The following is a 25036-nucleotide window of genomic DNA, read 5'->3' as shown; positions in this document are numbered from 1 at the left end:
CGAACCAGCCTCTGCAGGGGACAGAGAGGCCCTGGTCCGGTGCTGGAAAGGAACAAGGAGCCTAAGCCCTGAGGCCGTGGAGTCAGACGCTGGGACAGGGCTTCACGGTGGGTGGTTCCAGAAAGGTGGCCGGTGCCCAGCTAGAGATGGGTCCAACTCTTCCTCCAGGTCGGTTTCCCCCAAACCTAAAGCCTTCTCTCTTCTACGTGTCCAGCAGCTGCCAAGTGCTCCCTTCACAAGAGGTTCCAGGTCAGCCTCCTGCCAAGGCTGCAAATCCACACTCTGTTCTTCCCCTGCCTCCAGCAGCCAGCCCTGCCCACAGGGGCCTCTGACCAGATGGAAGGCCTCGGGAAGGATGCAGAGGTGCACATCAGGGCCTGTCCTTGGCACCCCAGCTGCCACACTCCTGGCCTTTGGCGCTCCCTGGAAGTAAACCCTTGCCCCTGCAGAGCCTCTGGTTTCACTGCGTGGGCCCCAATCAGGAGGATCTTGGAGACGCTCCCTGCTCTCTGCTGCCCAGCCTGGCCCTTCCACCCCTAGTGTTGGAGAGAAAGAGAGTGCAGGTGCTGCTCATCACAAGAGGGCTTGGAATTGTCTGTGGTTCTTGGTCACCCACATGCTCACTGTGCCCACCTGTGTGTGCAACCAAGATCAGCCTTAAGACTCTAGCTCCTGCACAAAGTCCTAGGGACCATGCTGGGATCAGGGAGGGGGTCTCTCCTAGGCTAGAGCATCATCACTGTGCCTAATAAATGCCTGAATGAAGGGGATGGAAGCCACCACATCAAGTGGCCCCAGCTGTGACCCCTCCAACCCCCCCCAACACCTCCAGCCCTGTTACTTACCTTCACATAGGGATCGCAGACACCAGGCTCTTTGTTCATCAGACCCTTGGCTTCTATGACTAAGAGAGAATTGAAACGCTGGGGTAGGTAAGGGGGAGCACACACACTCACTCTAAGGCGCACGTGTGAGCAGTAGGGCTCTGGCTCTTCCTCCCAGGCCCTGGACCTGCAGAACCACCAGCGGCCACTGCCTGGTCCATTCCCACCTTCCCCCACACTCTCGCAGCACCCTCACCGAGGCCTGATGGAGGGCATTCGATTCTTGAGCTTTCCCAACTAAGAGGGCACTTAAAGGTTACTGAGCCAAGCCCTTCACTAAAATGGGGGAAATGAGGCTCCAAGCAGGAGCCCAAAATCATGAAGGAATGGTAAGGACAGTTGGATTAGAATCCATGTCTCTTGGCTCCAAGTCCAGTGCTCCTTATACCACACAAGACTGCTTCCTGGGAATGGAAGGGTTAGACTGGAGGACTCCCCCAGAAGAGGGACCCACGCTGTGACTGATGGACACTGCAATAGTCACTGAGGCGATGATGTACACGTGGTAGCTGTGCCATTTACATGAGATGGTGTGTAAGTAACTACTCAACAAACGGTTGCTAAGGAAACGAAGAGGAAGGTAAAGGACAGATGGCAGGCAGGTGCAGGTCTAGTCACGAGGGCAAGCATGGCAGGGCTGATGCAGTGGGTTAAGCCACCACCAGGATCCCATCATCTCATATCAGAGCACCAGCTCGAGTCCCAGCTGCTCTGCTTCCAATCCAGCGTCCTGCTAATGTGCCTGGGGATTGCAACAGAGGACGGCCTGAGTACCTGGACCCCTGCCACCCATGTGGAGACCTGGGTGGAGTTCTGGACTACTGAGGAACATCTTGGAAGTTAACTAGCAGATGGAAAGTCTCTTCTCTCCCTGTCTCTCCCTCTTTATCACTCTGCCTTTCAAGTAAATAAATCTTTTAAAAAAAAAAAATTTATTAAAAAAAAAAAAAAACAAAGAAAGCAAGCATGGCCATTTGCCTAAGGTCTGCAGAAATCAACAACAGATCTTACAGAACCTGAGCCTCTTCTCTGTCTTTTTTTTTTTTTTTTTTTTTTTTTTTTTTTTTTTTTTTTTTTTTTTTTTGACAGGCAGAGTGGACAGTGAGAGAGAGAGACAGAGAGAAAGGTCTTCCTTTGCCGTTGGTTCACCCTCCAATGGCCGCCGCTGCAGCCGGCGCACCGCGCTGATCCTGGCAGGAGCCAGGAGCCAGGTGCTTTTCCTGGTCTCCCATGGGGTGCAGGGCCCAAGCACCTGGGCCATCCTCCACTGCACTCCCTGGCCATAGCAGAGAGCTGGCCTGGAAGAGGGGCAACCGGGACAGAATCCGGCGCCCCAACCGGGACTAGAACCCGGTGTGCCGGCGCCGCAAGGTGGAGGATTAGCCTATTGAGCCACGGCGCCGGCTCTTCTCTGTCTTTTTTTATGTTTGATTGTGACTGAGCCCTAGGGTTGAGCTGGAAAGAGCTCCCAGCTGACTGAGGCATGAGGCCTGGGAAGCCAAAGGAAGGAGAGGGGATGGGCTGCAAGGGCTGAAGGCCTGCAACTGGGGTGAAGCCAAAGCAAACTGTGCAGGACAAATGGAGCGGTGGAGGCCAAGATGCATCCTGCAAAAACTGTTTGCACAGCTGGAGTCAGGCCCCGACAGGCAAAGAACACCCCTCTGCTGGTCCTTGGGAACTTCACCTTGGGCACCCCAGGGCCAGCACCACAGGACCCCAGGCGCCTGCTGGTCTGTTCCGCCCCATATCCTAGCTACTGTTCTTGCATGCATCACTCTCTTGAGGGCACAGCTGTCTAGGGCAGGCTCCAGGCCTGTACACCCCCTGGGTCTCCCTGCCACCAGGGGCAGTGAGGCAGGCTCTGTTTGTGTCTCCCACTTCAGCAGAAGGACTAGACACAGGGTGGACCGACTCTGACACAGCAGAGTCAGGCTGCAATGAGGACACACCAAAGCAAGAAAGAAACAAATAGCCCAAGCAGGTTGGGGGGTGGCGGGGGAGGTGACTCCTGGAGGGGAAAATAAGGCAGAAATGAACCTTCCCTCTGAAATCTTAATGATGGCTAAGACAGGCAGATTTCTTGCAAATTCAGGGGCAAGGAGGGAGAGAGATTTAGTTTTCAAAAGGAGCTTTTTAAAAAATGATTATACCCAACACAAGTAACAGAAGGAAGGCCAGGCAGGATGTATTCAAGGGGGTACAAACAAGGGGAGGGTGCCATTTTAGCAACCAGAACTAGGGAGGCTGAAGAGAAAGGTCGCGCCTTCCAGGCTGAACAGTAGAGTCTAGGTGTTGGGGACAATGACAGAAGCTTGGTAACTGTTTATGTGCTGGATGGGAAGATGAACAGTGGATGAATAGATTGAGAAAGCAGAAATCTTCTCCTGGGTTGTGTCCTAATCGTACCAGATAGCTCTTCAGTTGCATTCTGCCCTCTCTGACCCCTGGGCCTTTGTACCTGTTGTTCCACCTGTGTGGAGTGCCCAGCTGCCCAGTTCACTTCTCTGCTATGGCCTGGGAAGGCAGAGAAAAATGGGCCAAGTGCGTAGGCCCCTGCACCCACATGAGAGACTTGAAAGAAGCTCCTGGCTCCTGGCTTCAGATCAGCGCAGCTTCGGCTGCTGTGGCCATTAGGGGAGTGAGCGAGTGGATAGAAGACCTCTCTCTCTGATTCTCCCTCTGTCTATAACTCTACCTCTCAAATAAGTAAATAAAATCTTTTTTAAAAAGCCAATGTTTAATCATTATTTTTGGAGTGACAGTTTTCTATTTTTAACACACAGGGTTTCCTACAAGCAGGGCACTGTTCTAAGCACTTTAATATTCATTCATTTAATCCTTATAACAACGCATAAGACAGATACTATGACCACCACTATACAACACACGAGAAACCCCAACTTGCTCAAGGCCACTCCTCAATAAAGCATCAGAGCTAGGATTCAGCTTCTAGGGGTCTGTTTCTGAAGACTATGATCTTGACTGTGATCTTAACTGTAATACTATACTGCCCATCAATGAATGAGATAGAGAAAAGATGGGAATGAGGATAAGAAAGCTCTTCCATGGCCTGCTGCATTGGGACCAAGGATGATGTTGAGGTGCCCAGGGACAGCCCTAGCCTGTGCAGGACAGAGGCCCACTGAGTAGACTCAGGGGCTGGGTCAGTACAAAGAGCCCAAGTAAACACCCACTGTTGCAGGACATTATAGGAAGACAATGCCCTGGCCCCGGCTCCAGGTTGGGAGGGAATGGTCGCGCTTCCTTGGCGAGGCTGCACTCAGCTATACTCACCGTGGAGCAGCAGAATCCGATCCTGGGCATCAATTGACAGCTTCAGCCGACCTAAGAAACAACAATAGGAACAATTTCGCCTCTGTTCCTTGTTGGGCAAAAACTGGAGCAAAGGTGCCAAGAAAGCTCTTTTGATCACTGAAGCCATCCAAAAACTCCCACAGTCTCTGGTTGAAGGGCTCTCAGGAGCCAGCTGGCTCAGCCACTATACCACACCAGGGGTCCCTACTGCAATGTCCCCAGCAGTGGTTCCCTGTCATGGTTCATGCCCTCTGGTGACGGGGCGCTCACTGCCGTACCAGGCAGTCCAGGTGGATGTTGGCAAGTGCTCGCCGTGGGAGGTATCAGATGTTGGTGAAAGTATTGAGAAAACAGACGCTATCATACACACCTTGTTGGAGGGAGGACAGCCAGAGGGTAGTTTTTGGCAACATCTATTGGAATTTCAATATGCATGTCCTGCATTCCTAGCAAGTTTCATTCCAGGCAATTATCAGAGACAGAAACTCAACACGGCTGCTGACACCACAGCGTTATTTAAAATAAGGAAATATTGGAGGCAACGGAAATGTCCATCAATACAAAAGTGGTTAAGCAAGTCATCTATAGCTAGCCACACTATGGAACAGAATGGGCTGTCAGCGGGAATGGGGAAGTGCTATACGACTTGGCAAGGGAATACAGTTGACACAGGTTTTTAAAATGAACAAGCAAATTGCAGAACAGTGCAGATGTGCGTGTGTTCTGAAAAGATGCCAGAGTGAAAACAGCCATCGCAGCCAGGGAGGGGACTGGGAGTTACAGCAAAGGTGGTCACGAGGATTTCAACCTGTTGCTAGCGTTGTTGTCTTAACAAGATGAATCTGTCCATGAACTACAGCACTTCTACCATTAAAAACAAAGAAAAAGAGGAAACTGGGAAAGAGGGAAGAGAAGGGAGAGAAGGCAGGAGAGAGGGAGAGGGAGGGAGAGAGAGGGAAGGAAGAGGGGAATGTGAGATGAGAGAAGGGCCAGGACAGAAAAATGGGTGAAGAATGAGAGGCTGGGTGAGGTTCCCACCCTCCTCCACTGGCTTTTCCTGTTTTTATTTAAATAAAATGAAACTAAGACTAAACAAAACTTCCAGGCATCTGCACAGCCACCTAATGACCTCTATTAGAGTCAGAGAAGAGACAGGGCCATAGTCCTCTTCTTTAGGGACATTTAGAAAACTCTTCCAGGCTAGTAGACTCTCTCTGGAATCTCAAGAAGCCACTGGAGAGTGGCACTGTGACATAGCCTGTAAAGCCACTGTCTGCAACGCCAGCTTCCCATACGGGCGCCAGTTCATGTCCCAGCAGCTCCACTTCCGATCCAGCTCCCTGCAAATGGCCTGGGAAAAGCAGTGGAAGATGACCCAAGTGCTTGGGGCCCTGTCACCCACCACCCACATGGGAGACCTGGAAGAATCTCCTGGCTTCTGGCTTCTGGCTTCTGGCTTCTGGCTTCTGGCTTCTGCCTGGCCCAGCCCCAGCTGTTGCAGCCAATCTGGGGAGTGAACCAGAAGATGGAAGAGCTCGCTCTTTCTCTCTCTGTAATCCTTTCTTTTTTTTTAAGATTTATTTATTTCTTTGAAAGTCAGAGTTACACAGAGAAAAAGAGGCAGAGAGAGAGGTATCCATCCGATGGTTCACTCCCCAGATGGCTTCAACGGCTGGAGCTATGCTGATCCAAAGCCAGGAGTCAGGTCCCTCCTCTGGGTCTCCCACACAGGTGTAGGGGCCCAAGCCCTTGGGCCATCTTCTTCTGCTTTCCCAGGCCATAACAGAGATCTGGATTGGAAGTGGAGCAGCCGGTTCTCAAACCAGCACCCATATTGGATGCCAGCACTTCAGGCCAGGGGGTTAACCCACTGCGCCACAGCGCCGGCCCCCTGTAATCCTGTCAAATAAATAAATCTTTAAAAAAAAAAAGAAGAAGAAGAAGAAGAATCCACTGAAGTCCACCCACTCACGGCACATTGGGGAGACAGAAAATAAGACTAGACCCATCAGCCAGAAAGACTTTGCATCTGTTACATCCATGACACCTGCGTCCAGCAGTCTGCTCCCTCTGCTCCCTTACCTGCAGGGAGGGGAACTTGCTTTCCTTTCCCCTTTTTTGAAATAACTCTTGATTGTTCAATGCTCTATCATATTCTGAACCAGAAGTGGCCTCTCAGGGCATCTCCTTGACCAGATCTGGTTCCGCCATCTCCGGGCTCTCTCTCCTCTAAACTTCACACATGAAGTCCTTCCACCATCTCGCGTGGCACAGCGGGACATCCCCTCCTCACTCTAACTGCTCATCTCTGGGCGCACCCCATGAGACAGATGGCAGTGGGGGCCTGTGCTCCATGACTGGCTGGAGGCAGGACAGGAAGAGTTTGGAGAACAAGAGAGGGAATCGCCATGTCTCAGGGTGGGGCTTGCTACCAACCACTGTGGGCCAGCAATCACCCAACCCTTGCACCGGCAGTATTCAGAGGAGCTCAGAATCCAGCAAACTCAGGCTCAGCCCTTCAGCCAGCAGAAAAGCCCGCTGCTCTCCTGCCCAGGACACAGGTCGCTGAAGCCCAGAATCCTGTTCCAGTTCCCACTTCTATTGCCCTCTCCTCTCTCCAGGCCTCAACGTCCATGGCTATGAGGTGGATATTTAATAACGGGGGTTGCTGTACTCCCCAAACTGTGATCAGATAACACTGCAAGGTGAGGAGGTCCTTGGATGAAAGGCATCACAAAGATCTACAGCATCATTACTTCAAAGGCTGAGCGATCACCACTTTGGGGCTCCCTAGAGTTGAGCAACGTCCTACAAGAACTGTGCCCTATTTGGCATGGTGGATGGGAGAGGGAAGTTTAGAAATGGACAGGGCCAGCAGACACGGATGGAATCTCACCAATTCAAAGGCATCTATGTTTAAGACAGAACATTTTTTTCTGACACTCCTAGCAGTGCACAGGCAGTTCTGGCCTGGATATGTTTGAATTTCCAAAGCCATGGGAACCAGTATGCTGCACAACATCTACCATCTGACAGAGGCCCTTTCCCAGGAAACAAGAACGAGAACGCCCCAATACAAATGGCCACCAATTCCATTTAACAAGCACTTGCCTGGCACCTCTATGACGTGAGTACCTGCCCTCGGGGGGCTCGAAGCCCAGTGGCTGGGACAGGGCTGTGAGCAAGGCTGGGGGCGGAGCTGGAGCAGGAGATGGACCTGGGGTGGAGACTGGGAACTCGGAAGAGTCTCAGAGCTCCATGCACATCCTGCTCTAGGCCCTGACTAGCAGGGCCTCAGGGAGGGCCAGTGTGTCCTATACCTTGTTCCAGCAGAGAAACCAAACCCAGCAAAGCAGGCTCCACAGGGCAGGACACAGTCTATCCTCTCTCTCCTGGGGCTCGCAGATAAGGGTAGGATGAAGAATGAGACCCTCCCCTCGGTCATGCCTCTCTCCTCGGTCCTCCTCCATCAGCCTACTCCATGAAATGTCTGACACTTAAGGTCCCTGAAGTCACCTGGCTCAATCCCACCATTTGGCAACTAAGACTGCTGTGTCTGAGATTAAACAAACAAACAAACAAACAAAAAACACCACACAGAGTCTTGCTCTGGGCTCAAAGAATCCAGGGTAGTCCCAAGCCAGGCCTGCAGACCCTAACTCCAGCACTCTTTCCTATGCACTGATCTTCCAGAACACCCACGGCTGTCTAACATGCACTTCCCCTAGTGTGTAACATTCTGTCTGCCAATGCAACCCTTCAGCTCAGGAGCAGTGTCATCAGGCACAGGCAAGGCGCCACAGCTTTTCTCAAGAAGCCATGAGGATGCCCAAGAGAGGACAGGCTCCATGAACTGCTTTCACGTTTAGAGAAGGAACCCAGCAGGTGGGGCTGGGGGTGGGGGGTGGAGATCAGACTAAACTCCTGAGTCTTCAGCTGGTCTCACTGCCAGCTAATTGACCCCTTCATGCCCCCTACATCTCTGGCGTTCTCAGTGTTCCTACTTCTGAGAGAGTACCCAAGAGGGTTCAGGCTGACGCCATCCTCATCAGGCTTAGATAGGGTGCCTACAGAGGGCATGATCCCAGTTCCCCAGGGACTGCAGTTGGGCACCAACTCTGTCTACAAAGGGTGGTGTGATGAGTGCTCGGAGACACTGCAAACCCAAATTCTGTGGGGCACAGGGTGTGGCGGGGAATCGGAGACATGGGTATCAAGGAAAAGGACATGGAAACTGGCTGAGAAACTCAATGCAGCAGACATTACTTAGTGCAGGAAGACTAAAGTCGACTCTCAGGACACAGGAAGAGACCTACTCAGAAAAAAAGGCATGAGGACATGGGGCTGCCTGCTGCTGCTGGCCTCGGGCGTGTGCAGGAACGTGTCCCAGAGGAAGCCCATGCCGTCGTGGTATGGCGAGAGAATGCAGCTAGGAGGGACTTGCCTGGTCACCATGCAGCAGCTGTCGCCCTAAAACCCAATTCACCCCAATTCTGAAACTGCTTGTTTCAGAGCTGTCACGTGTTAAAAGCTGCAGGAAAGGAGATGATATTGAGGCAAAGGAGACTGGGTCTACCAGGGGCCTGGTCAGCCACTGACACTCACAGATCCCCGTGCATGTGTGAGAACAAGTCGGTCTCGGGCCTAGCCAGCTGCCAGGTACCCCTTCCCCGCCTCCTCCCAATAATAGCTCAGAGATCAAGGCTCAGAGAGGGTCACTCTCCCTCCGTGCCCTGTAATGGAGAAACGGTAGGCCTCGGCACTGCTGGGGAACTGGGAGCCACCCTGCTCTCGGCACATAACCCTAGAGGTTGATCTCAAGCGCTGGCTGTGCTGAAGAGGGACAATCTAGAGTTCCATTCAGAGAAGTGGCCCTGGCTGGCGATGGTGCCCACTGGCAGGAGAAGACCTGAAGAGTCAACATGAATGGGGGGTGCTGTGGTGGGAGCATAATTGTGCCGGGGGAATTCAACCCCCTTGGCTTGACTCTGCTTCCTGTGAAACCTGACACTGTGTTTTCCCAAGCTGTCTTTCCTCCCGGAAAGAGACTGCTCTGTTCATCAGAAGCCTTTTAGTCCACTCAGCAATTCTATTTTTTCAGCATAAACTAATAAATTAGCATTCAAGTCTCCTAATGAATTAGATTCCTGTAGATCACTTAAGGGATTCTAGATCCTTCCTTGGCATGCCAGCAAAATAAAATTTCTGAATCTACTGCAGTCAGCATCTACCCTTGGCTGGGCCATAACACCATAAAGGCTAGCAGTTCCCTGGGGCTCAGGGCAAATACCCTATATGCCTCATATACACTTCACCCCAGAGTCCAGGTTCATAGTGGAACACTAAGCAGGGCACAAGCACAAGGAGAAAAAGTTAACAGTTTTGGGGTGCTTACCAGGCCCTCAAACTTTACCACATGCTTTTCCTTTTATTCCTCATAGCAACTCCATAAAAGTTATCACTGCTATCACCATTTATAGGCAAAGAAAATGAAGCTTCAGAGTTAAACAGGTCATCCAGGTCTCGCAGACAGAAAGCGGCAGAGTTCGGGTTTGAATCTAGGCAGTCCGGCCCCCGGGCCTCTGCTCTTAGTCACTCTGCCTGGGTGAATGGGGTGGTAGGTGGTGGTTAAAATTTTCCCACCAAGTCATTGGCTTGGTCATTTTCCCACCAAGTCATAATGCTTAGCGTTCCACCAAGTCCCTGATGCCTCAAGAGGTAGAGCCCTGTCCCTGACTTCGGCTGTGGGCTGGACTTCATGATTTGCTTCAAACAAACAGAATATAGTAGAAGTGACAAAAGGTGGCTTCCAAGACTAAGAAAGTAAAGGCATTTGGGAGTCCTTTTTTCTATCAGCTATATTGGGATAGCACACAATTCACTGATTTAAAGCACGTAATCCATTCTTTTTTAGTATATTCACAGGATTGTACAACCAATCACTACTCTGTAATGTTAGAACATTTGCATCCTCCCCTAAAAGAAACCCTGGGGCCAGCATTGTGATACAACGGGTTAAGCCACTACCTGCAACGCCAGCATCCCATATGAGGGCCAGATTTGAGTCCTGGCTGCTCCACTTCCCATCCAGCTCCCTGTACCTGGGAAAGCAGCAGCAGATGACACAAGCACTTGGGCCCCTGTGACCCAGATGGAGTTCCAGGCCCCTCGCTTCAGCCTAGCCCAACCCTGGCTGTTGCAGCCATTTAAGGAGTGCACCAGTGGATGAATGATCTCTCTCTTGCTCTCGTTCTCTGTAACTCTGTCTTCCAAATAAATAAATAAATCTTTCTAAGAAGAGAAAAAAAAGAAACTCCATGCTTATTAACAGTCATATCCAATTCCCTTCTCCTTCCACCCGTCACCACTAATCACGTTCTGTCTCCATGGACTTGCTTATTTTGCACACTTCATATAAATGGAATCATACAATATGTAGTCTTTTGTCACCAGCTTCTTTTACTCAACATAATTTTTCAAGGTTCATTCATATTGCAGCATGTATTCTTAATACTTCCTTCTTTGTAAGCTAGTTCAACCATTATAGAAGACAGTATGGCAATTCCTCAGAAATCTGAAAGTAGATCAACCATATGTCCCAGCCATTCCAGTCCTGGGAATTTACCCAAATGAAATGAAATCACATATGAAAGAGTGACTTATACCCCCATGTTTATTGCAGCTCAACTCACAATAGTTAAGATGTAGAATCAACCCAGATGGCCATCAGCTGATGACTGGATAAAGAAAAGGGGGTACATATACATTACAGAATTCTACTCAGCCACAGAAAAGAATGAAATACCGTCTCTTGCAATAAAACAGATGCAACTGGAAGCCATTATGATTAGTGAAATAAGCCAATCCTAAAAAGACATATATGTTTTCTCTGATATGTAGTAAATATAAAATATTAAAAAAATACAGGAATAAAAGAACATCTTGTGGTTTAATTTTTGTTTTTAGCTCTTATTTATACTCCTGTGGAACTGTGTTCTTTCTACTTTTTGAATATTATGGGTAGTGGTGCATTAAGTATGTGATTATAGAGTGGACTGAAAGTATGTTTTCGCAAAAATTAAGGGAAAAAACGGAAAGAAGTAGGGGGATTGAGGGAGGGACAGAGGAAGGGAGGGAAGGATGGTTATCTTCTTAGAACTGTACTATGAAATACATGAAGTCTGTCTTCTTTATATTCATAAAACTTATTTTAAAATATTTCATTCCTTTCTATGGCCAAATGATACTCCATTGTACAGATATATTTTGCTTAGCCATTCATCTGATGAAGGGTATTTGAGTTATTTTGACTTCAGACTATTATTAATAATGCTGCTTTGAACATTTACATACAAGTTTTTGTGTGGGCACAAGTTTGTATTTCTTTTGGATATATACCTAAGTATGGGATTGCTTGGTCAAATGGTAACTCCACATTTAATTGTTTAAAGAACTGCCAAATTCTTTTTCAAAGTAGCTGCATAACTTTACATTCCTGCCAGTGATATATGAGGATTCTAATTTCTTATCATCCTCCCCAACTCTTGTTATTGTCAGTCTTTTTTATTACAGCCATTCTAGTGCACTAGTATCTCGTTATGGTTTTGATTTGCATTTCCCTGATAACTAATGATGTCAAACATCTTTTCAAGTGCTACAGACCATTAGTATATCTTCTTTAAAAAAATACCCATTCACATTCTTTGCCCACTTCTTAAATTGGGTAATTTGTCTTTTTATGGGAGATCATTCTCATTGTTCTTTGTGTATTACTTGCTCAGTGGGAACCCAGCTGCCATGTCCTAAGGAAACTCAAGCAGCTTTTAGGAACAGGCCCAAGCAATGAGAAACAGAAGCCTCTAAGAACAGGCAGCAAGGAACTGAACTCCCGCCAAGAGCCATATGAATGACTCATCTTGGAAGGGACCGCCAGCCTCAGTAACGTCTGCTCAGATAACTGCAGCCCTGGCTAACATCTCGACTGCAACCACAGTGGGAGACTGAGCCAAAACCATCCAGCCACGCTCCTCCCAAACTCCTGACTCGCAGAAAATGGTTAGGTTTTCAACCCAACAAATATTGGGAAAACTTGTTCTAGAACAATAGACAAGTAATAAGTCCCCACATTGCATCCATAGTTAAGACACATAAATCTGATCTCCTTGCTGAGGTAATTTGTTATTTTAAAAGTTGGTTAAGACAAAATACAGTTTTAAGATAAATCAGTACATATTACTAAGGAGACAAAGACTTCTGATTTTCGAGGTCTTTGGCTTTCTTAATAAAGACTGTTGATAGATTCAAATCATGCCAATTCCACTACACTGCAAAATCTGGAACTGTGCCCCTTAACCCATATATGTTTGTATACAATGTTATTATGTGTACAAAATTACCATTATTCTGCCATTTGCAATTTCCTTTTAGATTTTATTATAATGATTTTGTAAAACCGCAACATAAAGACATATAATTTTAATTCCAAAATTGTCAATTTGACCACATTTATAAACTACTCGCATCCTTACCTATTTCGTATTACAGACTTTTTTCTCAATAGTTACCTACGTATTACTTTATAATGAGTGTCTGTTAAGTGCTTGCTGATAGCTGTACGCCACACAATAGAATCACTAACCTATTTTCATTATGTTTACCATTTGTGTTATTTTTAAATTATCAAAGTTTTCTGGCAGAATAAGTTTCATATGGAAAACACGAGAGGAAAGCACGGAGCTATGAAGAAGCATGGGTTTAGAGGCACAGAACCCGGCGGGTGCCGGCTCCAGCACGGATGAACCTGCAGCACTCCAGCCTCCCTCTCCTCGTCGCACAATGGGAACATGAATAACACGGCTCTAACAGATCTCTGAAGCCCCTGGCACATAAATGGCACTCCTTGAAAAGGACAGGGCGGGAAAGAGGAAGAGAAATAAGGGAAAACCAACCAGGAAGGAAGAACAACTCAGAAGGATTAGCATATGGAGGGGACTTCCATTTCTAGGAGGACAGACCCACACAGGCAAAGTAGAAACACCAGTCAGAACATCTGCACAGCACCTTTCTGTAGCACTAACAAAACAGGGAGGCGTTAGCAGGTGGGCTGCCGGGGATGGAGGTCCACAGACACCAGTGGTTTTCCGGGCTCGCTGTCTCCTGGGTGTCTGCAAATTCCAGAGGGGGAGCTGGAAAGCAGAGAGGCTGAGCAGAGGTTCTGCGAGCCTCTCTGAGCCGACGGCGCTGGAAGAACAGGAGAGAGGCCAGGGCCCACCAAGATGTGGGGCTCTTCTGAGTCCCTACCTTTTGTACTGGAACCCTTGAAGGGTCGCTCCTCAGGAACAGAGTGAACTATAAACAGACACAGTCTCTCGAGGGACTACAACTCAACTTCAAATAATCTCAGTTGCTAACACTGAATTAAGATGGCCCCAGATTGCTAGTGACCTCCAGCCCCTGACAAGTAAATAAAGATCTTTTTGAAGGAAGAAATCATTCTCGGTCCACACTGAGCAGGAAAAAGAATGCAGCTGTGCCTGCCCTTCCTAATCCACACAGCATATCGAAAAGGCAAAACTACAGAAGGCTGGAAAGACAGGGGAGCGAGAAAGATTGGCTAGGCAAATATGAGCAGAAACAGCCGGGTAGCTGTGTCAACATCAGCTGTACCACAAAGAGAAGACTCCACAATGATAAAAGACAACTTCACCATAAAAGTTTCAACTCACCAGAAAGATAATTCTAAATCTGTATGTTCTTAATATAGCTTCAAAATATATAATGGAAAACTGTCAGAACTAGAATGAAAAATAGATAAATTTACAATGACAGTAGGAATCTGAATACATCTCTCGTGGTAACTAGTAGGACAAACAGGAAAAGCCAACAAGGATATAGAATATTTGAACAACATAATTAGCAAACTTGACTTAGACTTTACATCTAAAAAGGATACTGCATCCAACTGCCACAGAATTCAAGTACACACAGAACACTTAAAAAAACTAATGAGGGGCCGGCACTGTGGCACAGCGGATTAAAGCCCTGGCATCCCATATAGGCGCCGGTTCGAGTCCCCATTGCTGTCTTCCAATCCAGCTCTCTGCTGTGGCCTGAGAAGACAATGGAAGGTGGCCCAAGTCCTTGGGCCCCTGCACTCACATGGGAGACTCAGAGGAAGCTCCTGGCTCCTGGCTTCAGATCGGCACTGCTCCGGCCGTTGCGGCCATCTGGGGAGTGAACCATCCATCAGATGGAAGAATCTCTCTCTCTCTCTCTTTCTCTGCCTCTCCTAACTCTGACTTTCAAATAAATAAATAAAATAAATCTTAAAAAAAAAAAAAAAAAAACTAATGAGGGTCTGGTGCTGTGGCCTAGTAGGTAAAGCTGCTGCCTGCAGTGCCGGCAGCCCATATGGGCGTAGGTTCGAGACCTGGCTGCTCCACTTCTGATTCAGCTCTCTGTTCCGACCTGGGAAAGCAGTAGAAGATGGCCCAAGTCCTTGGGCCCCTGCACCTGTGCAGGAGACTGGCCATTGCAGTCATCTGGGGAGTGAACCAGAGGATGGAAGACCTTTCTCTTTCTCTCTCTCTCTCTTTCTGACTCTGCCTCTCTGTAACTCTGCCTTTCAAATAAATAAATAAACCTTTAAAAAGAAAAACTAATGAGCCTGGGCTGGTGCTGTGGTACAGAGGGCTTTATTTATTTATTTGAAAGGCAGAGTTACAGAGAAAGAAGGAGAGACACAGAGAAAGGTCTTCCATCTGCTCATTCACTCCCCAAATGGCTGCAACGGCCAGAGCTGGGCCGATCCAAAGCCAGGAGCCAGGAGCTTCTTCCAGGTCTCCCACGTGGGTGCAGGGGACCAAGCACTTAGGCCATCTTTCACTGCCTTCTCAGGCCATAGCAGAGAGCTGGATCGGAAGTAGAGCAGCTGTGAGTCTAATCGGCACATACAGGGATGCCGGCACTGCAGGCAGCGGGTTCACACGCTACACCACAGTGCCAGCCCCAGTGTAATATTTCATCATTTTAAAAGGCCTAAAAAGAACCCACACAGCAGAACTGGGAGAGATGACAAAGCACTATTAACTCAGGAATTTCTGAAAGCACCCAAGGCTGCTGGGGGCTCTGAGCCTCGGAGGAGCCAGGCCCAGGGACTCTCCCAGGCTCAGAGCAGCAGGGCTGGGAACAAGGGCCAGCTGGAGGCGGTTGGCAGGGGCACAGTGGAGGCCTCTGGTTCAAGGCCTGACCCTACTCTGCCCAGCACCGTGAGCAGCTGGCTGGCATCTGTTCTCAAGCTTCATTCTCACTACGGAAAAGGCATGATTGATCTCTGTGGCTTCTAATCAGAGACAGAGAAGGGAAGGGAGCAGTTAGCACTGGGCCTCTCCAGCAAACATGGAACAAGAAAGAAAATGCCTCAGTCTACTCCGCCTTCAGAACCTCATCTTCCTGACTTCTCTCTGGAGAACCAGAGCCAGCAGGCGGCCCCGCAGGCCCTGCACTCAGAGGTGCTCCTTACAGCTCTCCTCTCGCAGGTTCACCGGGGGCTGGGACTTCGAGAGGGAGGCGGGTTATGCTACCCACCGTCCAATCACCTGCACCCTCAGAACATGAGCAGTCTGCACGGCGCCTCCTGACCCGGCCCTGCTGGAGGAAAGGCAACCTTTCCTCTCCCCTGACACTACTACCACAGAGCCCAGGCAGGTAAAGGATTTGATTCAGAAACACCAGGCAGGTGAATAATCTGGTTTACCAGGCAAGTTAGTAAGTTGATATTCCTTCAAGAGACGTTTGTAAATATTTACCCAACATTGGTGTGTGTGTGAACTTGGATTGTTATTTTCTCTACAAAATATCATGTCTAGGGTCTGGCATTGTGGCACAGATGGTAAAGCCATCACTTGCATCTCCAGCATCCCATAGCAGAATCCAAATCAAGTCCCAGCTGCTTTGCTTTCAATCCTGATCTCTGCTAATGTGCTTGGAAAAGCAGCAGTAGATGGCCCAAGAACTTGGGCCCATGGACCCACATGGGAGACCAGGATGGAGTTCTAGGCTCCTGGCTTCAGCCTGGCCCAGCCCTGGCTATCGTGGCCATTTGGAACCAGCAGACAGAAGATTTCCTTCTCAGTCCCTCCCTCTCTTGCTGTCCTTCCACCTTTCAAATAAATAACAGATCTTTCTTTAAAAAAAATAAGTAAACAAAACTAACCATGCCTAAAATTCACATGGAAACTCAAGAGACCCAGAATAACTAACATAATCCTGAAAAAGAACAAAATGGAAGGATTTATACTTGCCAGCTTCAAAATGTACTATAAAGCAATAGTAGCAAATCGAGGGTGGTACATGCATAACGATAGACAAATAGATAAACAGAATAGAATTGGGAGACCCTATATCTATTGTCAATTTTCTTTTTTTAAAAGATTTATTTTATTTATTTGAAAGAGCTACACAGAGAGAAAAGAGGCAGAGAGGGGGTGGGGGGAGAGAGAAAGAGAATCTTTCACCCTCTGGTTCACTCCCCAGATGGCCGCAAGGGCCAGAGCTGAGCCGATCTGAAGCCAGGAGCTTCTTCCAGGTCTCCTACGTGGGTCAGGGGCCCAAGGACCTGGGCCATCTTCTACTGCTATCCTAGGCCATAGCAGAGAGCTGGATCGGAAGAGGAGGAACCGGGACTAGAACCGGCACCCATATGGGATGCTGGTGCTTCAGGCCAGGGCTTTAACCCACTGTGCCACAGCGCAGGCCCCAACTGATTTTCTCTTTTAAAAATATATTTATTTGAGAGACAGAGAGAGGAATCTTCCATGCACTGGTTCACTCCCCAAACGGCCTGGAGCTGAGCTAACTCCTGGCAGATTAGCTGCAGCTAAGTTAGTAAGTAAAGCACCTGGGACTTGATTTGGATTCTGCTATGGGATGCTGGAGATGCAAGTGATGGCTTAACCATCTGTGCCACAATGCCAGACCCTAGACATGATATTTTGTAGAGAAAATAACAATCCAAGTTCACACACACACCAATGTTGGGTAAATATTTACAAATGTCTCTTGAAGGAATATCAACTTACTAACTCCTGGAGCTGAGCCTCTGTCAATTGATTTTCTTTTTTTTTTTTTTTTTTTTTTTTTTTTTGAAAGATTTATTTATTTATTTGAAAGGCAGAGCTACAGAGAGGCAGAGACAGGGGGGCTGGGTATTCCATCCACTGGTCCACTCCCCAGATGGCCTCAATGGCCGGAGCTGAGCCGATCCAAAGCCAGGAGCCAAGAGCTTCTTCCAGGTCTCTCACGCGGGTGCAGGGGCCCAAGGACTTGGGCCATCTTCTATTGCTTTCCCAGGCCATAGCAGAGAGATAGATGGGAAGTAGAGCAGCCGAGACTCGAACCAGCACCCATATGGGATGCCGGCACTGCAGGCAGTAGCTTTACCCACTATGCCACAACACTGGTCCCAACTGATTTTCAATTAAGGTACCAAGATCATCCAATGGACAGGACATAACAGAATTTTCAACAAACAGTGCTAGGACAATTGGAAAGCCACATACAGAAGAATAAAGCTGGATTCTTGCTTCATACTATATACAAAATTAACTCAAAGTAAATAAAAAACTTAAGAGTCACAACTATAAAACTATTAGAAGAACAACACATAAAGGTAAACCTCTGTGACCTCAGATATGGCAATGGATTCTGAGATACAACACCAAAAGTACACGCAACAAAAGAAAAAGTAAATTGGACCTAATTAAAATTTAAAATATTGGGGCAGGCATTTGGCCTAGCACTTAAGACACAAGTTTGATCCCTATATCCCATATCTGAGTGCGCTGGCCGGAGTCCTGGCTGGTTCCTGACTCCAGCTTCTGATTCCAGCTTCCTTTCTAATGCAGATCCTGGGAGGCAGCAGGTGATGCGTCAAGTAACTGGGTTCCGGCTCCCCACGTGGGAGACCTGGATTTGGTTTCTAGCTTCTCACTTCAGCCTCACCCAGGTCCAGCCATTTGGGTACCAGAAAACCAGACAATGAGATCTCCCTCTCTCTTTTTCCAACTCTCCCTCATTCTCTCTCAACTAAATAAATCAATTTTTTTTAATTTAAAATGTTTGGGCTTCTAAGAAAGTGAAAACAATACAAAGTGAGAGAAAATATTTAAAAATCTTATATCTGATAAAGGATTTTTGTCTCGAATATATAAAGAATATTTGCAATTCAATAATAAAATGACAAGGATTGGGTCGTGGTGCAGAGAGTTAAGCTGCCAACTATAACACCAACATCCCATATGGGCAGCAGTTGGAGTCCTGGCAGCTCCACTTCTGATCCAGCTCCCTGCTAATATACCTGGGAAAGCAGCAGAGGATGGCCCAAGTGCCTGAGCCCTTGCCATCCACACGGGAGACCAGGATGGAGTGCCAGCCTCCTGTCTTTGGCTGGGCCCAGCCCCAGCCCCTGTGGCCATTTAGGGAATGAAACAGGAAATGGAAGACCTCTCTCTCCTCTCTCTGTAACTATGCTTTTCTAACAAATAAATCTTTATAATAAATAATAAAAGACAAATGGCCCAACTTAAATATGAATAAACAAATCTGAATAAGGTTTTCTGTGATGAAAATATACAACTAGTCAGTATGTACATAAAAAATACTTATCATTACTGATCATCAGAGAAATGAAAATCAATACCATTATGAGATACCATTTCATACCCACCAGGATGGCTCTAATTAGAAAATCAGCCAAAAACAAGTGTTGATAAGGATGTGGTGAAATCAAAACCTGCATATCCTGCCAACAGGAATGTAAAATAATAGTGTAACCACTTTGGAAAAGACTGGAAGTTCCTCAACTCTAAACACAGAGTTGCCATATGATCCCACAATTCCACTCCTAGGTATACACCCGAGAAACTGAAACATTTGTCCACACAAAAACTTGTACATAAATATTCTTAAGAGGGGCTGGTGTTTGGGGAAAGGATTAAGTTGCCTCTGGGGATGCCTGCGTCCCCTATCGGAGCGCCTGGTTTGAATCCCAGCTTTTCTACTTCCAATTCAGCTTCCTGCTAATGCACATCCTAGGAGGCCGCAGATGATGGCTCAAGGGCTCAGGGTCCCTGCCACCCATATGGGAGACCTGAACAGAATTCTGGGACCCTGGATTTGGCTCAGTTCAGCCCCAGCTGTTGTGAGCATTTGGGGAATGAACCAAAAGATGGAAGATGTCTCCCTCTCTCTGCTTTTCAAATAAAAATAAAATAAGTAAATAAACAGTTCATCTTACTTGGTATGAGTGATTCACTAAAAAAATTTTCTAATAAATAAATATTCATAATAGTCAAAAGGGAGAAACCACTCAAATATTCGTCAACAGACAAATGGGTAAGATGTGATCTATCTATATGATGGAATATTATTTGGACATAAAAATGAAGTACTGATACATGCTTCAACATGAATGAACTTTGAAAACATTAAGCTAAGTGAAAGAAGTCAACATAAAAAGGCACATACAGGGGCCAGCACTGTGGGGCAGCAGGTTAAGCTGCAGCTTGGGATGCCAGCATCCCATATCAGAGCACCAATTCGAAATCCAGCTGTTCTTCCGATCCAGCTCCCCATTAATGCCTCCGGGAAAGTAGTAGAAGATAGCCCAGGTGTTTGGGCTCCTGCCACCTATGTGGGAGACTTGTCCTTGGCTTTGTGAACCAATGAATAGAAGATACTCTGTTTCTCTGTCTCTCTGTCTCTGTCCCTGCCCCTACACCTCCCCTCATCATTCTGCCTTTCAAAGAAATAAATAAATCTTAAAAAAGAAAAAAGCACATACTACATGTTTTCATTTCTATGCAATGTTTGGAATAGGCAAATCTATAGAGACAGAAAATAGATTAGAGATTGCTTAGGGCTGAAGTGAGAAAGAATTGGGAATTAGGGGAAATAAGATAAAAGGTACAACAGAGCAAAGGAGAGGCAGAGAGAGAGAGAGAGAGAGAGGTCTTCCATCTGCTGGTTCACTCCCCAGATGGCTGCAATGGCCGGAGCTGCGCCAATCCAAAACCAGGAGCCAGGAACTTCTTCAGGGTCTCCCACGCGGGTGCAGGGGCCCAGGAACTTGGGCCATCTTCCACTGCTTTCCCAGGCCATAGCAGAAGACTGGATCGGAAGTGAAGCAGCTGGGACTCGAATCGGCGCCCACACAGGATGCCGGCACTGAAGTTAGCAGCTTTACCTGCTATGCCCAGTACCAGCCCCAGTGCTTCCTTTTTTAAAGATTTATTTATCCATTTTATGTATTTGGAAGGCAGAGCAACATAAGAGAGAGAGAGAGAGAGAGAGAGAGAGAGAGAGAGAGAGAGAGAGATCAACCCAGGTCTCCCACATGGGAAGCAGGGATGCAACTACTTGAACCATCATCTGCTACTTCCCAGTATATGCATTAGCAGGAAGCTGGAATCAAGTGGAGCTGGAACTTGAAGGCAGGAACACCCCTATGCCATGCGGGTGGCCCGAGCAACATCTTGTCCAAGATGTTTGTCCAACAGTGTTTGCCAAATGCTTGTCCCAACAGTGTTAATGGTTGTACAACTCTAAAAAATATATTAAAAACCATTGAACTAACTGTACATTTTAAATTAGTCAACTATGTATATATGAATTATATCTCAATAAAACTGTTTCCCAGAACACTTTAACAAATATTTGAATAAATAAAAATATGATGGAAAGTATTATATAACCCTAAAATGATTTTGTCAAAGTACATCAGTTATTATGATAAAAAAAAAAAAAAAAAGAGGCCCTAGAGTAGGAGTGTCCTAGCCTCAGCTTGCATACCCGCTCCCCTGAAGTCAGGCCTTCTCAGAAGACAGTATGTGGTCCATTAATGTGATTTGAATATGTTCATTTGAGTGGTACAGAGGTTGTGCTCATGCACACACAAAAATATACATATCATACATTACACTCTCTAACAGGAATTCTGATCAAAACAACACTGTCTCTTTTTATTTCCTGAGATGCATATGCTACTTTTAAATGTCTGTACTCAAGGGGCAAAGGTTAGGCCTAGTGGTTAGATCCTCGCATCCCACACCACACTGCCTGGTTTAATCTAGGCTACTCTGCTTCCAAACCAACTTCCTGCTAACATGCATCTAGGGAGGCAGCAGGTGATGGCTCAAGTAGTTGGATCCCTGCCTCCCACGTGTGAGACCTGGACTAAATTCTCGGCTCTCAGCTTCAACAGGCCCAGCCCTAGCCCCTGCAGGTACTTGGGAAGTGAATCAGCAGATAGAAATGGTCGCTCTTTCTCCCTCCCTCCCTCCCTCCCTCCCTCCCTCCCTCCCTCTCACTCGCTCTCCCTCTCAAATTTAAATATATATATTTTAATGTTTGCATTCGGGAAACTACCAGCTGGGCAGCATCTTACTCATTCTATCAAAGCAAAGTCCATTGCTAAGGCCAGGGACTACCTGCCATGCTGGAAAAAGGCCAGCAACCTGGGGAAAACACAGCAAAGACCTCCACAGTAAAGAGAGTGCACATTGGCTACCCAAAGTGGCCCTGGAGCCATAGCTTCTAAACCTGGCTGGTGGTCAAAATACTTCTGTGGCATCTTAACATTACAAATTTTCAGGCTCCACCTCAGCCTATTAAACCAGAATCTCTGGGAGAATATCCTAGGAAAATATGTTTCAATAGGCTCCACAAGGTTCTGAGATTTGGCCAGGTTTGGTGACCACTAATAGGAATCTTCACTCAGGAGTCAATGAGCAAAGCTCACTCTGTATAAAGAAAAGTGGCAGCCTAAAAAAGGCCACCAAAACAAACAGCACCAAAGGAAACAGAGTTAATGCAGGAAACAGAACAGAATTTTTCAGAAGATTTATTTGAAAGGCAGAGTGACAAGCAGGGAGAGACACAGAGAGAAATCTTCAATCTGTGGGCTCACTCCCCAAGTGGTCACAACAGCCAGGGCTGAGCCGGGCCAAAGCCTGGAGCTCCATCCAGGTCTCCCACATGGATGGCAAGGACCCAAGTACTTGGGCCATCTGCTGCTGCTTTCCCAGGCACATCAGCAGGGAGCAGGATTGGAAGCAGAGCAGCTGGGACTCCAACTGGCACTCATAAGGGATGCTGGTGTTGGAGGCAGCAGCTTAACCTGCGGCACCACGCCAGCCCCACAAGAACTTTTCAAACGTTCTCATTACAAACCTCAGAGCGGTCTGAGAGGAGGAGCTGCACAAATACAGGCGGGAGGCTCCCCCCTAAACCCCCGAATCCTGCCTGTCTCCTGCACACTCAGGAGCGCAAGCAGCAGCCACTGGACCCAGCAGTCACGACCGAGTGTGAGGCTCCACTCCCCTGGGCCTGGACTTCCCCTGCTTCTCCGATCCGGCAGGGAGACTGACTCAGCAGAAGAGCTTGGGCTCATGCTAGGGAATATTCACAGAATGCCAGCAAGAAAAAAAGGATAGGTTATACAACTCTGCATCCAACTTAAATTCTGGTAACATCAGACCACATATGCTCAGAAATAGAAATAAGTCTGGAAGAATAGAAACCAAAACATTAACAATCAGATGTCAGATGACCTTCACCACCTTCTTTTCACTGAGTTTTCAACAATGAACACGTCTTACTATGGTAACGTGGAGAGAAAGAACAATGAAACCCACTTCTGCTTTTCATCAGGACACAGCTGGGTGACAGGGCCTCACAGCTCCCCAACACCAACCCAGATCATCCTGGAAACCTCCCCTGTCTCAAACCGCCCCTACCCTCACCCCAGTGGAGCTAACAGGAATTGTTTCTCGAATTGGGAGCATTAAAGGAGATGATGCAGGTAAAACAACTCACAAAGCCAAGGCACATGGTGAGGGCCACGGTGGCTAATTAACCGCTCTCTTTATTACCCTTCACCAACTAAACCAATAAATTTCAGGGTACCATACTACAGGCCACTTACAGGGGCCAAGTCATTGCTTTTCCATCACTCGGGCTGTAAAGAACCAAGCGTGTTGGGCAGCAGTAAGCCTGACAGCAGGGTAGCCAGGAACGCCAGGGAGGGCCTAACTCCTTGGGCAAAGCCCAGTTATGCTGCGGTAACTGCCCCAACCTTTACAAGGAAAGCATACGCAAGTTCAACCAGAAATGTGCTGGACAGGGGCAGCCACTGTGGCAGCGTGGCTTAAGCTACAGCTTGGGTTGCCTGTATCCCACATCAGAACACTGGTTTGAGTCCCACTGCTCTGCTTCCAATTCAGCACTCTGCTAAGGTACATGGGAAACAGCCAGGATGACGGATGATGGCGCAAGTACAAGTCCCTACTATCCATGTGAGAGTCATGGTTGGAGTTCTGGATCCTGGCTTCAGCCTGGCCCAGACCCTGCTGTTGTGGTCATTTGGGGAGTGAACCAGTAGATGAAAGATTCTCTCTCTGTTTCCCTATCATTATGCCTTTCAAAAAGAAAATAATCATTGGAAGGAAATGCACTGGACTCCTGGGAAAGCTTGAGTTGAGGAAACCCCTCTGCCATTGCTGAGGGAAGAACTTGCTCTCTCTGGGTTCAAGTCCACACAGAGGACAGAAAACCTTCTCACAGGGAGTCGCAGGGCCAGTGAGGAGAGGAAAAGCTGTGATGGGCAGTGCTGGAGGAAGGGGGACTTATCTTTGTTGTGGCTACTTGCAAGGCCAAGTTTGCCTCTGGGGCAACTGGGGGCGCCCTGTCTGCTTTCCAGAGCCTCGGAGGTGAGGGCAGGGAGGTGAGGCTCACTGCCCGTTCCCTTCCACCTCAAGCCCTAAGGGCAGTCCCGGGACTCTTCTGAGAGGGTGGTCTATCTTGGAGGGCAGAGTTCTCCCATCTGCCTGTGGATCAGTTACTGCCTCCAAGGTTAGCCCACAGGAGGAAGGCCATCTAGGCTCGCCGGCATCTACTGGGTCCCTGAGCCACAGCAAAGAGGTGAATGAGACCTGCAGATGCAGTAGCAAGACCCTGATTTCACCTGAGCTGCCTGCTAATGGGAAACTCGGTGGTGACAACCCTGGCCTCTCAAAGACCAGCTGGGGCATGATTATTTCCAGCCCAGTGAGGCGGAACCAACTGGCTTGGCACCAGTGGGCAGGCAGCAGGTGGTGTCCAGCGGCTTCCTCCGCCTGAGCCCCTGGCCTGAGCGCTCCAGGGCAAACAGAAGGGGGTGGGGCAGAGAAGGGGCCCCCAGACAGAGACAGCGGGGCTCCGTCAGCGTCGGGGGCGTTGAGCGCAACCTGCCCCGAAGGGCACTTACCAAAGGTGGTGAGGTAGAAAGACAAGTCCCGGTGGGCACGCTGGCTCCCAAGTGAGACTCGGTGCAGGGAGCGCTCCATGGCGTCCCGGCTGTGGATACGGCGGAAGCGCCTGTAACCCAAGGCCGGCTCTGTTGGTCCCCAGTAACCGAGGCAGCAGGTTCACCCGCCCTCTCGCCAGTGTCTCCAAGGCGGGACCGGCGGGAGCCGGAGGCCGGCTGCCCCGCGCGTTGGAAGCGGCGGGGCGCGCCAGGCCCTGATTGGCCGGCGCTGGTTTGAATGGGGAGCTTTCCACCTGACGGAGCCGCCGCGGGGCCAGAAGGGAGGAGGCGCCGGAGCCCGAGCGCCAAGCAGAGCCACCTGCGGCCAGAGGCGGCTCCCTCCCAGAGGAGCTGGCGGAACCGCCTGGGCTCCAGCACTGCGCTCCGGACTGCAGAGCCAGCCTCAAAAGGCCCTTAGCCCGGCATGCCCACTCGGGCGGGCTCGGCCTGCTTGTCCAGCTCCCCCAGGCCAAGCAATTAGCCAGGTCTGTAACCT

At 48.4% G+C, this 25036-nt stretch overlaps 1 protein-coding gene across 2 annotated transcripts in view; it reads right to left on the bottom strand.

Moving 5' to 3' along the window:
* RGS3 (regulator of G protein signaling 3) overlaps positions 1-24740 on the bottom strand; it is a 127258-nt gene extending 102518 nt beyond the window's left edge. For both annotated transcript variants that reach the window (XM_017350087.4, XM_008273409.5), the window contains exons 1-3: positions 24502-24740; positions 4179-4229; positions 846-904 (exon numbers count right to left, since the gene is read on the bottom strand). In XM_017350087.4, the coding sequence (XP_017205576.3) occupies positions 846-904; positions 4179-4229; positions 24502-24580 (189 nt within the window). In that variant the 5' untranslated portion in view covers positions 24581-24740. The remainder of the gene's footprint in view (positions 1-845; positions 905-4178; positions 4230-24501) is intronic.
* Positions 24741-25036: the final 296 nt, after the last annotated feature.

Source organism: Oryctolagus cuniculus, chromosome 1, assembly GCF_051225735.1.
Source record: "Oryctolagus cuniculus isolate XC-2025 breed Fujian yellow rabbit chromosome 1, ASM5122573v1, whole genome shotgun sequence".
Lineage (NCBI taxonomy): Eukaryota > Metazoa > Chordata > Mammalia > Lagomorpha > Leporidae > Oryctolagus > Oryctolagus cuniculus.
Note: the sequence above shows the minus strand (reverse complement) of the source record. Positions and strands in the feature narration are given on the sequence as shown.